Source organism: Pteropus medius, unplaced genomic scaffold (assembly GCF_902729225.1).
Source record: "Pteropus medius unplaced genomic scaffold, Ma_sr-lr_union100, whole genome shotgun sequence".
Classification (NCBI taxonomy): domain Eukaryota; kingdom Metazoa; phylum Chordata; class Mammalia; order Chiroptera; family Pteropodidae; genus Pteropus; species Pteropus medius.
The window spans coordinates 13,708,093-13,720,990 of NW_024352787.1; the positions used below are offsets into that span (position 1 = coordinate 13,708,093).

The window sequence follows — 12,898 nt, forward strand, 5'->3', positions numbered from 1 at the left end:
AGAAAGACCTACAAGCAAATATAAGGAGTTGCTGCTTACCGGAACAGAGCCTCCCTGGCAAAAACTGCTGAGGGAACTGGAGCCATGGTAGAAAAACATGATCTACTGTAACCAAGGAATTGCTAGAGGCTCAGTGTGGACAATTCTGAGAGTTAAAAACTCCAAGGGGATCTAGTCACAGGGACCCTACAATATTGAGATTTACCTCCACACGTGTGACTAGGTTCCCACAGTAAATATTAGAGAAAAATCCCCTCATGTTTCCAGTAGGAAGAAAGGAAAAAGAATCATTTTGAAATATGCCAGAGCACTCTGTTCTTCTTAACAAGACCTGCTCTCAGGAGAAACTAATTAACAAGAGTTTTATCTGCTGGAGTTTTACCAGATTTTAATTGACCTGGGGAATGGAAATATCCAACTCCAGACTACTGCAGTCATCCTCTCCCACCTAAAGGAGGAGAAAACAAATTTAAAACACTTGTGAAGTTCACAGCACACTATAGAATGCTTCTACTCCCCACACATCTTACCACACATTATTAAAGGCCTAATTACAGGAATTCCCTCTACCAAGAAAAAATGACAAGGCATATTAAAAGACAAAACAACTTGAAGAGAAAGAGCAAACTTAAGAACCAGACATGGCAGGGATGTTGGAATTATCAGACCAGGAATTCATTCATTCATTCATCCAACACCTACAGCACTTGGTATTCCTAGGTGGTCTCCCATTCAAGTATTAACCAGGTCCAACCTTGCTTAGCTTCCGAGATCAGACAAGATGGGGCACGTTCAGGATGGCATGGCTGTAGACAGGAAAGAATCTTTGAGCCAAGAATATATCAACAAAATCCTCAAAAACTGATGGTTGCTAATAGATCTGCCTTGCATGAAATGTTAAAAGTAGTTCTTTAGAGAGAAGGAAAATAATATAGGTCAGAAACTCTGATATACAGAAAGGAAGAGCATAGAAAACAGAAAAATGAAGGTAAAACAGAAACTTTTTTCTTAGTCTTAAATGATTTAACAGATAACAGTTTATTAAAAATAATAATAGCAACAATGTATCTGATTATGTATGTTTATATCTTATATGTGTGTATAAATATGTTTATGTATATTTACATATAAGTAAAATGAATGACAGCAATGATACAAGGGATGGGAGGAAGGAATTAAGATTATTTTGTTATTACAAGGTACTCACACTCTCTGTGAAGTGGTATAGTGTTATCTGAAAGTGGACTTCAATTAAGTCCTAGTTTATATTGCAATCTCTATGGAACCCATTATAAAAAGTTTTAAAAGAAGTATAACTGATACGCTAAGGAGAAAAATGGAATCATATAAAATGAACAATTAAAACCAAAAAGGAAGAAAAAGTGTAGAAGACAAAAAATAAGAACAGAGGAAAAGGACAACAAATAGAAAACAGCAATGAATATAGTAGATATTAATCCAACTATGTCAATAATCACTTTGAATGTCAATGTTCTAAATGTACCAATTAAAAGACAGAGATAGAGTGGGTCAAAAAACACACCTCAGCTACATGTTGTCTATAAGAAATTCACTTTAAATATAAAGACACATATAGATTAAAAGTAGATGGAGAAAAATATACCATTCAAACACCAATCAAAAGAAAGCAAGAGTAGCTATGTTAATTTCAGACAAAGCAGAATTCAAAGGAAGAAAAGTTATCACGGATAAAGAAGGGCATTACCTAATGATAAACAGAGTTAATTCTCCAAGAAGACATATTCTTAATGTGTTTGTGCCTAACAGAGCATCAAACTACATGAGATAAAAACTTATAGAACTGCAAGAAGAAATATGAACCTACATCTATCGACAAATTGACAGATAAGAAGGAAGAAAATTAGTGAGGATATTGTAGAATTTCAACAACACCATCAGTCATTTGGATATATTAGACATCTATAAAGCTACTTCATATAACAGCTCAATACACATTCTTTTCAAGCTCAAATAAAATATTCATCAAAATAAACCACATTCTGAGCCATAAACACACCTTAACAAATTTAAAAGAATAAAAATCATATAATGTCTGCTATCATACCATAAATAAATTAAACTAGAAATCAACAGAAAGATAAGCAGAAAATCCCAAAATATGTAAAGATTGAGTAACACACTTCTAAATAACACATGTCAAAGAAATCTGAAGAGAAATTTAAAACTATTTTTAAATGAAAATATAAAAACATGTCAAAATTTGTGGGATGTGGTCAAAGTGATGCTTAGGGAGAAATAGCATTAAATACAAATATTGGGGGAAGAAAAGATCTAAAATCAATGATCTAAATTTCTACTTTAGAAAACCAAAAAAAAAAAAAGAGCAAATTAAAAATAAAGTAAACAAAAATAAATGAGTGTTAGATTTTGTCACATGTTTTTTCTTTATGTGTTAATGTGATCATGTGATTTTTCTTTTATAGCCTAGTGTTGTGATGGATTACATTAACTGATTTAATGTAATAAGAATTAGAGCAGAAATCAATGAGATTTCAAACAGGAAACCAATAGAGAAAACCAACGAAACCAAAGCCGGTTCTTTGAAAAGATCAATAACATTGATAACTCCCTAGCTAAGCTAAGAAAAAATGAGAGAAGATATAAATTACTAATATCAGAAATGAAAGACATCACTATAGATCCCATGTATATTAAAAGGCTAAAAAAGGAATACTATGAACAACTCTACGTCCACAAATTTCCTTGAAAGATGCAATTGCCAAAACTCATGCTAGAATAAAAAGATGATCAGAATAGGCTTAAATCTATTAAAGAAGTTGAATCAATATTTAATAACCTTCCAAAATTAAAGTACCAGACCCAGATGAGTCTACTGGTGTATTCTATGAAACATTTAAGAAAGAAATTGCACCAATTCTCTACCATAACTTGCATAAACAGACAGGATACTTCCTAACTCATTCTATAAGGGCAGTATTACCCTAATACAAAACAAGACAAAAATATTACAAGGAAAGAAAACTGCAGACCATGTCTCTCATGAACAAAGACAGAAAAATCCTCAACAAACTATTAGCAAATAAAAGCCAACAACATATAAAAAGAAATTTATACCATGATCAAGTGGGATTTATCTTAGGTATGCATGGCTGGTTCTACATTCAAAAATCAGTTAATGTAATCCATCACAACACTAGGCTATAAAAGAAAAATCACATGATCACATTAACACATAAAGAAAAAACATGTGACAAAATCTAACACTCATTAATGATAGAAATTCTCAATAAACTAGGTATAAAGGGAACTTTCGCAATGTGATAAAGACTACAAATAATCTGCAACTAACATCAATTGCTTTCCTATATATTAGCAATGAAAAAGTTGAATTTGAAACTGAAATCACAATATTATTTACATTCCCCCTAAAATGAAATACTTAAGTATAAATAAATATGACAAAAATGTATAAGATTGATATGAGGAAAACTACAAAACTCAGATGAACAAAATCAAACCAGAGGAACTAAATAGTGAGAAATTCCATGTTCATGGATAGGAAGACTCAAAATTGTCAAGATATCAGTTCTTCTCAGCTTAATTTATAAAATCAATGCAATCTGAATCAAAATCCCAGTCAGTTATGTTATGGATATTGACAAACTGATTCTAAAGTTTATATGAAGAGGCAAAAGACCCAGAGTAGTCAACACAATATTTAAGAAAAAGAACAAAGTTGGAGGACTATCTGACTTCAAGACATACTATAAAGCTACAGTAATCAAGACAATGTGGTATTGGCAAAAGAATAAGACAGATAGATCAATGGAACAAGATAGAAAGCCCAGAAATACATCCACATAAATACAGGCAAACGATCTTTGACAAAAGACCAAAGGCAATAAAGTGGAATAAAGATAATCTCTTCAATGGAACTGAACAACCACATGCAAAAAAAAAAAAAAAAAAGAATCTATACACCCTTCACCAAAATTAACTCAAAATGGATCACAGACATAAATGTAAAACAGAGAACTATAAAACTCCTAGAAGATAATATAGGAGAAGACCTCTATGACTTTGGGTATGGCAATGAATTTTTAGATATAAGACCAAACACAAAATCAATGAAAGAAGTAATTGATAAGCCAGACTTCATTAAAGGCAAAAACTTTTACTCTGGGGAAGACAATATCGAGATAATTAGAACATAATCTACAGAATGGGAGAAAATATTTGTAAAAGACTCATCTTAAAGGACTATTATTATCCAATATACTGAAGAACTCTTAAAACTCAACAATGAGAAAACAACCTGATTAAAAAGTGAACTAAAAATCCCATTAGACACTTCCCTCACCAAAAGATAATAATAATATACACACACACACACGCACAACAGATAAGCATATGAAAAGATGCTCCATATCCTACCTCATCATGGAAATGTAAATTAAAACATAAGATACCACTGCACAGCTATTAGAATGGTCAAAATTTGGAAATGACAACATCAAATGCTGCCAAGGATGTGGGGCAATAGGAACCCTCATTCGCTGCTGATGGGAATGCAAAATGATACAGTCACTTTGATAGACAATTTCGTGGTTTCTTACCACACTAAATATACTCTAACTAGAAAATCCAACAATTCTGCTCCTTGGTATTTACTCAAATACTCAAGTTGAAACCTTATGTCCACCCAAAAACCTAACATGGATGTTTATAGTACCCTTTTTTCATAATTGCAAAAGTTGGAAGCAACTAAGACGTCCTTCAGAAGGTAGATGTATAAATAAACTGTGGTACATTCGCACAATGAAAATAATCAGCACTAAAAAAAAAAGAGCTATCAAGCCATGAAAAGACATGAAGGACATTAAGTGCATATTACTAAGTTAAAGAAGCCAATCTGAAAAGAATATGTACTATATAATTCCAATCATACCACATACTGGAAAAGGCAAAACTATTCAGACAATAAAAAGGTCAGTGGTTACTAGAGTTGGAAGCAGTGGAGATAAAGAGGCAGAGTACAGGGGATGTTAGGGCAGTGAATATACTTTGTATGATATATTAAGGGAGGTAAGTCATTATACATTTGTCCAAACTCAGAATGCACACCACCAAGAGTGCATTATCACACAAAACAATGGAGTTTGGGTGATAATGATGTGGCAATGCTATTTCGTCACCGGTGACAAATGTTCCATTCTGGTAGGAGATGTTGATAATAGGAAAGACTACGCATGTGTGAAGGCAGGGGTATATGGGAAATCTCTGTACCTTCCTCTTAATTTTACTGTGAACCTAAAACTGCTCTAAAAAAACAATAGTCTTAAAAAATAAATTTTTTAAAGGATTAAAAAAATAAATAAAGTTCCTTATATACCCCCTCCCTTCCTGGTCCGATTTTCCCTGCTCTCTCTCCAAAACTAATATTTTGAATTTATCATTATTATTACAATGCATGTTAACATCTTTATTACATGTTCTTATGTTCTCATGTTCTTATGTTTTAAATATAGTATCATACTGTATGCATCCTTCTGCAACTAGCTTTTCCATGTAATACTTTTTAGAATTATCTGTATTTGTAAGTTTATTAATTTAAACATTATATATTAGTCTACTTAATAGTTTATTCATTTTTCCATTGAAGGATAGGTTGTTTTCACTCTGCCATTATTATAAACAATTGTGCAATAAAAATTTTTATACATACATGCCAGAGTGTTTCTAGGGTATGATCTTATAAAAGAAATTATAAGATCATAAAATATGTATATTTTTCATCTTATAATTTGATAAAATTGAATAAAGCAATTGAATCTTTTATCCTCCTACAATCAGAGTACCAGAATTTCTGCTCTCATTCAACACTTAGTTCTTGCTTAGGTTTTGCCAATCTCATGATTGAGAAACAGTACCTTGTTTGTGTTTCTCTAATAACTAGTTCATCCTCCAAAAAGAGACTGAACATCTTTTCACATTTAATGGATGTATTCTGCTTTGAATGGCCTACTCAGTCTTTTATCTATTTTTTTTCAACTGAGTTGTTTATCTCTTTCTTTCTTATTGAATTACAAACTTTTAAATATTTCATAGGTAACATTTTCCCCTTAAGACTGCACTAATGTTTTATATTTATTTTGAAACAATCTTAAACATATAAAATTTTGAAAGCATAGTAAAAGAAATTGTTTTCTCTGAATTATTCCTGAATAAGTTACCTACGTGATGCCTCATCACCCTTAACTACTCTAATGTGTATTTTCAACACACAAGGACATTCTACTACGTAGTATCAATATCAGGAAATTAACACTAATACTGCCAATATAACACGTAAAAAATAAATATAATAGTGATTATTCTTTTAAAAAATAACAAAGAATTGATGCTTACAATTACTACATTAAATCATGGTATTTACTCAACAGATGATAATAAAGCTTTAAAACTATTCTTTCAATAAGAGGGCATACATTAGGATTGACAGCATATGAATAATTGCTTTCATTTTTCTCCCTATTTTTGACAACACAAGAGAGATGAGATTAAACTTCTGGAAATTTAAACATTAGGTCAAACTTTCTGAGAATAATTGAGAAAAATTGAGAGTGAAATCTCCTTTAGCAATTTCTGTTTAAAACTCTCCTAGAATAGTCTTAATACAGATCTAATCAGAGGCTAGTGCTAACCTTTAAAAATCCATTTAAGATCTAAGATTCTTTTATCTCTTTTTATCTAGAGCAACTTATTTATGAATGAAATATATCCTGTGTTATAAGGTTATATATATAGCAAATGTAAAAATAATAATGGCTGCAAATAATTTTTTAGTATTTACCCATGTATTGATAATTCTGTTATTAATTCTATACAAGTGTTATTTCATTTATTCCTCAGGATAACTCTATGATGATTAGTACCTTCAAGAGAAAAATGGGAAGAAAAAAACTGGAGACAGTACATATAGACAACACTTTAGAGAATTTTTCTGTAGTCAGAAGAAATAAAATGGGTAATAAAGCTGAAGAAATAGAGTCTTTAAGCAGAAGAAGATACACTAGCATGATTATATGTGATTGGAAAGACACAGAAAAATGAAAAACTGATGAAGTGGCAGAAAGAAGGGATCTGCTAAAGTAATGGTCTTGACTAATGTGATCTAATGCAAAAGTGGAGTACTTGGTCTTTTCTAGCAGCACATTCAGTTTATTTATACTAAAAGCAGAGAAGAAAGAATGTAAGGAGAGAAATGTACAGTAGGGGTTGCTTTGATGAGTGAGAGGTACACATAACATGAAGTCTTTCCCATCTATGAAGTGTGTTATATATGGTAGTCATCATCAGGTGTGTCTTGGCAGGAAAATGGCTGCAGACTGCTAATGAAGGGCTACTCCTCTCCACCTTGAATCCTACCTTTCTTTAGTAGTTTTCTTTAGATTTTGCTATAGCTGTTATGTTCCCAAAGGTTTTATCAATTTCTATCTTCACAAGTAGCCGTTATTGCTTCTGAATACCAGAATTATCATAAGAAAAAGCCCAAGAAAGTTAGGGTAGAGATGGCATTTCCTTAAAAAAAAAAAATCTTCTGTCTCAATAAGAAGTACATGTGAGGATAAGGATTTTATGGAAAAAAATATGTTCCTTTTTTTCCCTTGCATCTGTTTCCTCTGAACTAAATGAAGCTACAGTTTATAGAATTTTATCTAGAAATTCTGAATATACCAATTGGCCGGTTCAATTCACTGATTAGACAAAAATGTTATAAATAAATTCTGAAACATAATCTCTTCTCTCATTTTGTCTACTAAAAAATGAGTCATTAAATTGCTTTGAAACTTGACTGTTTCACATACTATTCAAAGAACTTCTCAGTTATAAATAAATAAAGAAGCTAAATATAAATCAAATCCATACCTCTCACAGCTGACTGGGAAGGTTGAGTCAAAACTTTGATATCTAATGCACTACTGATGCTTTCTTCCAAAGCAGCACAATATCCATCCACGACACTGGTAATAGTATTCTTCAAAGTTCCAAGATTATGGAAAACCTGAAGAGCTGTTCCGACTTGGGTTGGATTCTTTAAAAAAAAAAGGTAAGTGGGTAGGATGAGAATAAATATAAACAGGAAAACAGAACCAATATAAATTTACAACTTTTACTGGTACTTGAGTAGTTACTTGGTACTTGAGCAGTTACGACAGTTATTTATAAATTACTACAGACAAGAACAAAGACAATGCATTTGGAACAAATATTCTTTAGTCATTATTTGATAGAAGAAAAAATTAAAAACTAAACACATAATTTTCCCCCTTTCCCTTTTCCTCCTCCTTTAAAGGATAAAGAATAAGATAAAAAATCTGTTATATTATTAGAGCTTATTTAAAATCCACCATCAATCCCTATGGAAAGAGCCATGCTGGAACTAACAACGTTCCAACATTTGTTTAGAGATAAATAAGTGAATTCTGCATAGGTAACAGAGCTCTGACCATGAAGACTCATACTTCCTTTCTATTATATTTATTCATTCTAACTACAAATATTTATACAGTGCTTACTATATGTCAGTTTTGGTTGTAGGTGCTGAAAATACAGTAGTATACAACACCAATTAACTCCCTATCCTTATGAAGCTTATGTTTACTAAGAAATATATAAAAAGTAAATCTAACGGAATATCAAGTTATGATAAATGCTATAAAAATGAAGCAGAAAATATGAAGAGAATAGAGAATAATGGGAATTATTATAGAGAGGAGTTAGCAGATGCATCTGTGAGGTGATATTTAGACAGATCTGCATGCAATGGAAGGCATCTAGGGAGGACACAGGGAAATGCAGATCTGAGTAGAGGTATCAACAAAAGTGCTGAGGTAGAAATGTGCTTAGTAGCTATGGTGAAACAGCAAGAAAGCTGTGATGGTGGCTGGAGCAGAGTGACTCGGAGGTAGGTGATAAAGTTGATAAAGTAGTAGAAACACTACCTAAGAGAAGATTAAAACTACAGTGATATAAATGGAATATTAAATTTGTGACTAAGTAGATGACTAAAATTATCAAGGCAGAATCTAGTACACCAACATATATTTCCAGGCCCAAATAGTTGAAATTCCTCTTTCATTTATGATTCAGTGTTATTAGAGGTATGTAGTTAAAAAGTTAAATGATTTCTTTAACGTATTTTCTTGACTATTAAGTTTATAAATAAGACAAAAGGTTATTTCTGAATTCTACTGACGTTAGTAATAGTAGATACTGCAGATGCACAGACACAGAAGCAAAGTAAAGTCAGCTTAAAGAAAACATCAGGAAACATGATTGATGAATAACAATACCCATTTTGGAATTTTTTTAATTAAACAAGAAAAGAAAAATGAATGAACATTGTTTTAAATTATATTTTAATTTTAAAAGCTTAATTTAATATGGTTATAATAGAATTTAACATACTGCCAAAGAAAAAGGGAGAAAATAAGGTATTTCATATGAAATTATTGAGTGAAAATATGTGCTAGAGTGCTTTGCTTTTGTTGTTAGTTCCATTCCATCCAGAGTGATATTTTTTTACTTTTTAGTAGAAACCAAGAATTAAAATTAGGCAGCTATAAAGGAATTTCCCTTATCACTATTTAAGTGTCTATATAATCCAAGAAAGCATTACCTAACTTCAAATAATATTTTCAGCTTATAAAACTTGAATACTGATATATACTATAAAATTATACTTATTGCCTTTACTATCTTCAAAGGATCTGAAAAGCACAGCTTCTCAACATACAGTAATGTTTCAGTGATATTAGCTGAATGTATGCTGTAAGCTGTATGTGTATGTTAATTGAAAAACGTTTAAAGTCTAAAAATTATTAACTTCTAAAAACTTTTCAAAATGGAAACATATAGCTCATTATTAAAGAATCGTCTAATATAGTAATATTTATAACTTACAATACTTATAATTCTGAATGTAATTTTAAGCTTGCGAATTAACATGACCATTTTTTCAATTAATGGCAGTTATATACATTTATCGCTTGATATAAATATATAATTTGTTAGTTGGCAAACTACAAAATAATGATTATTTGAAATAAAAATTTCATATGCATAAAGGAGTATGCAAATTATGTAAGCACAGATTTAGAAATTATCACAAAGTGAACACATCTACATAATTACCACCTAGACTGTGAAACTGAATATTATAAGTACCTCTGAATCTTGTGTGGCTTCCTTAAGTACATCTCTCCAAATATTGTCACTATCATAACTTCTAACATCAATGATTACTTTTGCCTGTTTTTGAATTTTGTGTAAATGGAACGATAAAGTAAGTATCGTGTATGGCTCCTTTTAGTCAATATCTTATTTGTAAAATTCATCCATGTTGTTGTATATGGCAGTAGCTGATTCATTTTCAGTGTTATAGACTATCCCAGTGTAGAAACTTACCTTAGTTTATTTATCCATCCCACTGTTGATGTATATTTGAGTTATTTCCATTTTTTAACATATTTTAAATAATGCTATCATGGAATTTCTGGTAAAGAAGACAAATTAGGTAAATGCTATGCTTGCCTCCTCTCAAGACCAATCAAAATTACCATTAAAATACAGAACAACTGTCATTGCAAATTGCCTGAAGTCTAGCTGAACAGAAGTCTCTAAAGTCATAGAGAAGAAGCCAATTTGAGACTGGTAGAAGGGGCTGAGATGCAGAACGAACTGGTTCCACACCCATGTGTGGTGGCTAAAAATCGGGAAGAATGTCTCAGATCCACCCAGAGGAGCAAGAGATCCCAGCCCTATACCAGGCTCCATAGCCCAGGGTTTCAGTGCTGGGAGGAGATGTCCCCATAATTTCTGGCTGTGAAAATCACCAGAGATTGTGGCTCAGTGAGAGAGATGAAGCTGAAGTCCCAGGCATTCCTCTTAAATGGCCCATGCACAAACGAACTTGCTGATGGACTCATTCATTCTGAGTTCCAGAGCTATGGTAGCAGCTTGAGGGCACCAGGGACATAACTGGAGTACCATTAACAGTGTTGTCCCAATGTTGCCGGCACTCCGGGGTGACGTAAGCGAAGGAGGGGAGAAGCGGGAGGGGTAACAAGCTCTGGTGCAGCTCCAGCACTCGATTTTATTTAGGAATACTGTGCCTATCATTCAACGTAGTTTCAACTTTCTGGCTCAATGACTTTTGTGCCAGTGATACAGGAGCCGTACAGATATGTTCTTGAAGATTCTAAGTCTCTGGATCCATTACTTTCAGCCCTGAGGCTGGACTTTAGTAGTCTAAAGTGCACAAGCATAGCTGTATCTCAGAAATGATTGGCTTTGGGCAGTTCAGGAGGAAGTCTCAATATCATTCAAAAAAAAAAAAAAAAGGCTGAAAGCACAAGCTTTTTCTTTCACACAGGAAAGGTGCAATTTTTCAGGTTGCTTATTGATTATATGATGAGGATTACATTGCTGTACCTACCAGATGACAGAGGCTCTATTCATCCCGCTGGTGACCAAATCAAAGTTGTGACAGAAACAAGGAGCAAAGAGCAAGGAAAAATCACCTGGGAATTAGATGACCAAGCCATACAACTAAGGAGAAATATAAGAAACCACTCTGCAAAGGCAGGAGGTAGGACAGGGCGAGGACGTGAGGTTGCCCGGTCCTGAGTGGCTGAGTGGGACAGAGGTTGCGGCAGTGGCAGTGGCAGTGGCAGCCGGCAGATGTAGATGCCTCTTAAAGGGGCTGTGTCCGCAAGCAGGTTTTGATAGTGACAGACCTGCTTCCTGTGAGCACCAGTGTGATTCAGCTGCACAGGGGGCACCAAGGACTTACAGGGAAACACTGAGTTGTCGGAGTAGGGCCAAAGCAAGAATCGCTCTGTACAGAAGTGCCAGAGGTATCCACTGTTCCTCTGTTGAGCCCTCCCCATTCTTAGTGCACAGACTCGGAGATGCCATTGCTGTGATGTCATCAAACTGGATAACAGAAGTCGCTCCACCCAGAGGATTCCCTGAAATTCCACCTCCCCCAACTCGTGGCCCCACCTAAGCCATATTCAGGTGTATCCTCAGTGAGTCAGGCGCTCCTTGATGAACAGTGCCTAGACTCACACTGGTAGAAGCTGGCCGTGGTTTCTGGTGGGGCCTTTTGAGGCAACTATAACTATAGCATCTGTGGATTGCTTTCTGAATCTTAACAGGTGGCCCTGAATGGGCACAGGTTGAAGCTAAGCTTGGCCTGCAGCTGAATCTCTCTCAGGACTGTGCCACTGGACACCTACTATACAAAGCCACACTAATAAGACCAGAAGACTTAGGAGCTTTGCTTAGTACATAGAAACAGGCACAGAAAGGCAGCCAAAATGGGAAGACAAAGAAGCAAAAAACCATATGAGAGAACAGAACAGAGATCCAGGAATAATGGAGTCAAGTAATCTAACAGATGCAGAGTTCAAAACACTGCTTATAAAGATGCTCGATTAACTTAGGGGAAGTGTATATAAATTTAGTGAGAACTTCAACAAAGATAAAAAACAGAAAAAGAGAAATGGAAATTTTAAAAGGGAACCAGTCAGAAATGAAGAACACATTATCCAAGATGAGAAGTATATTAAATGGAATAAACAGAGTGGATAAAAAAGAAGATCGGATGACCTACATAGAGGATGGGAAAGACAAGATCACTCAACCAGAATGGCAAGAAAAAAGAAGCCAAGACTATAATGATAATTTAAGGAGCCTATGAAACACTATTAAAGGTAAAAATATCCATGTCATAGGAGCACCTGAAGGAAAACAAGACGTTGAAGAGCTATTTGAAGAAATAATGATGGAAAATTTCTCTAACCTGGAGAGGAGGAGGAGGAGGAGG

At 33.7% G+C, this 12,898-nt stretch overlaps 1 protein-coding gene and 1 pseudogene across 3 annotated transcripts in view; both read right to left on the reverse strand.

The window, feature by feature from the left end:
* COG5 (component of oligomeric golgi complex 5) overlaps positions 1-12,898 on the reverse strand; it is a 290,007-nt gene that overhangs the window by 121,837 nt on the left and 155,272 nt on the right. For all 3 annotated transcript variants that reach the window (XM_039849028.1, XM_039849029.1, XM_039849030.1), the window contains exon 8: positions 7,933-8,098. In XM_039849028.1, the coding sequence (XP_039704962.1) occupies positions 7,933-8,098 (166 nt within the window). The remainder of the gene's footprint in view (positions 1-7,932; positions 8,099-12,898) is intronic.
* On the reverse strand, positions 696-814 carry LOC120592034 (uncharacterized; annotated as a pseudogene).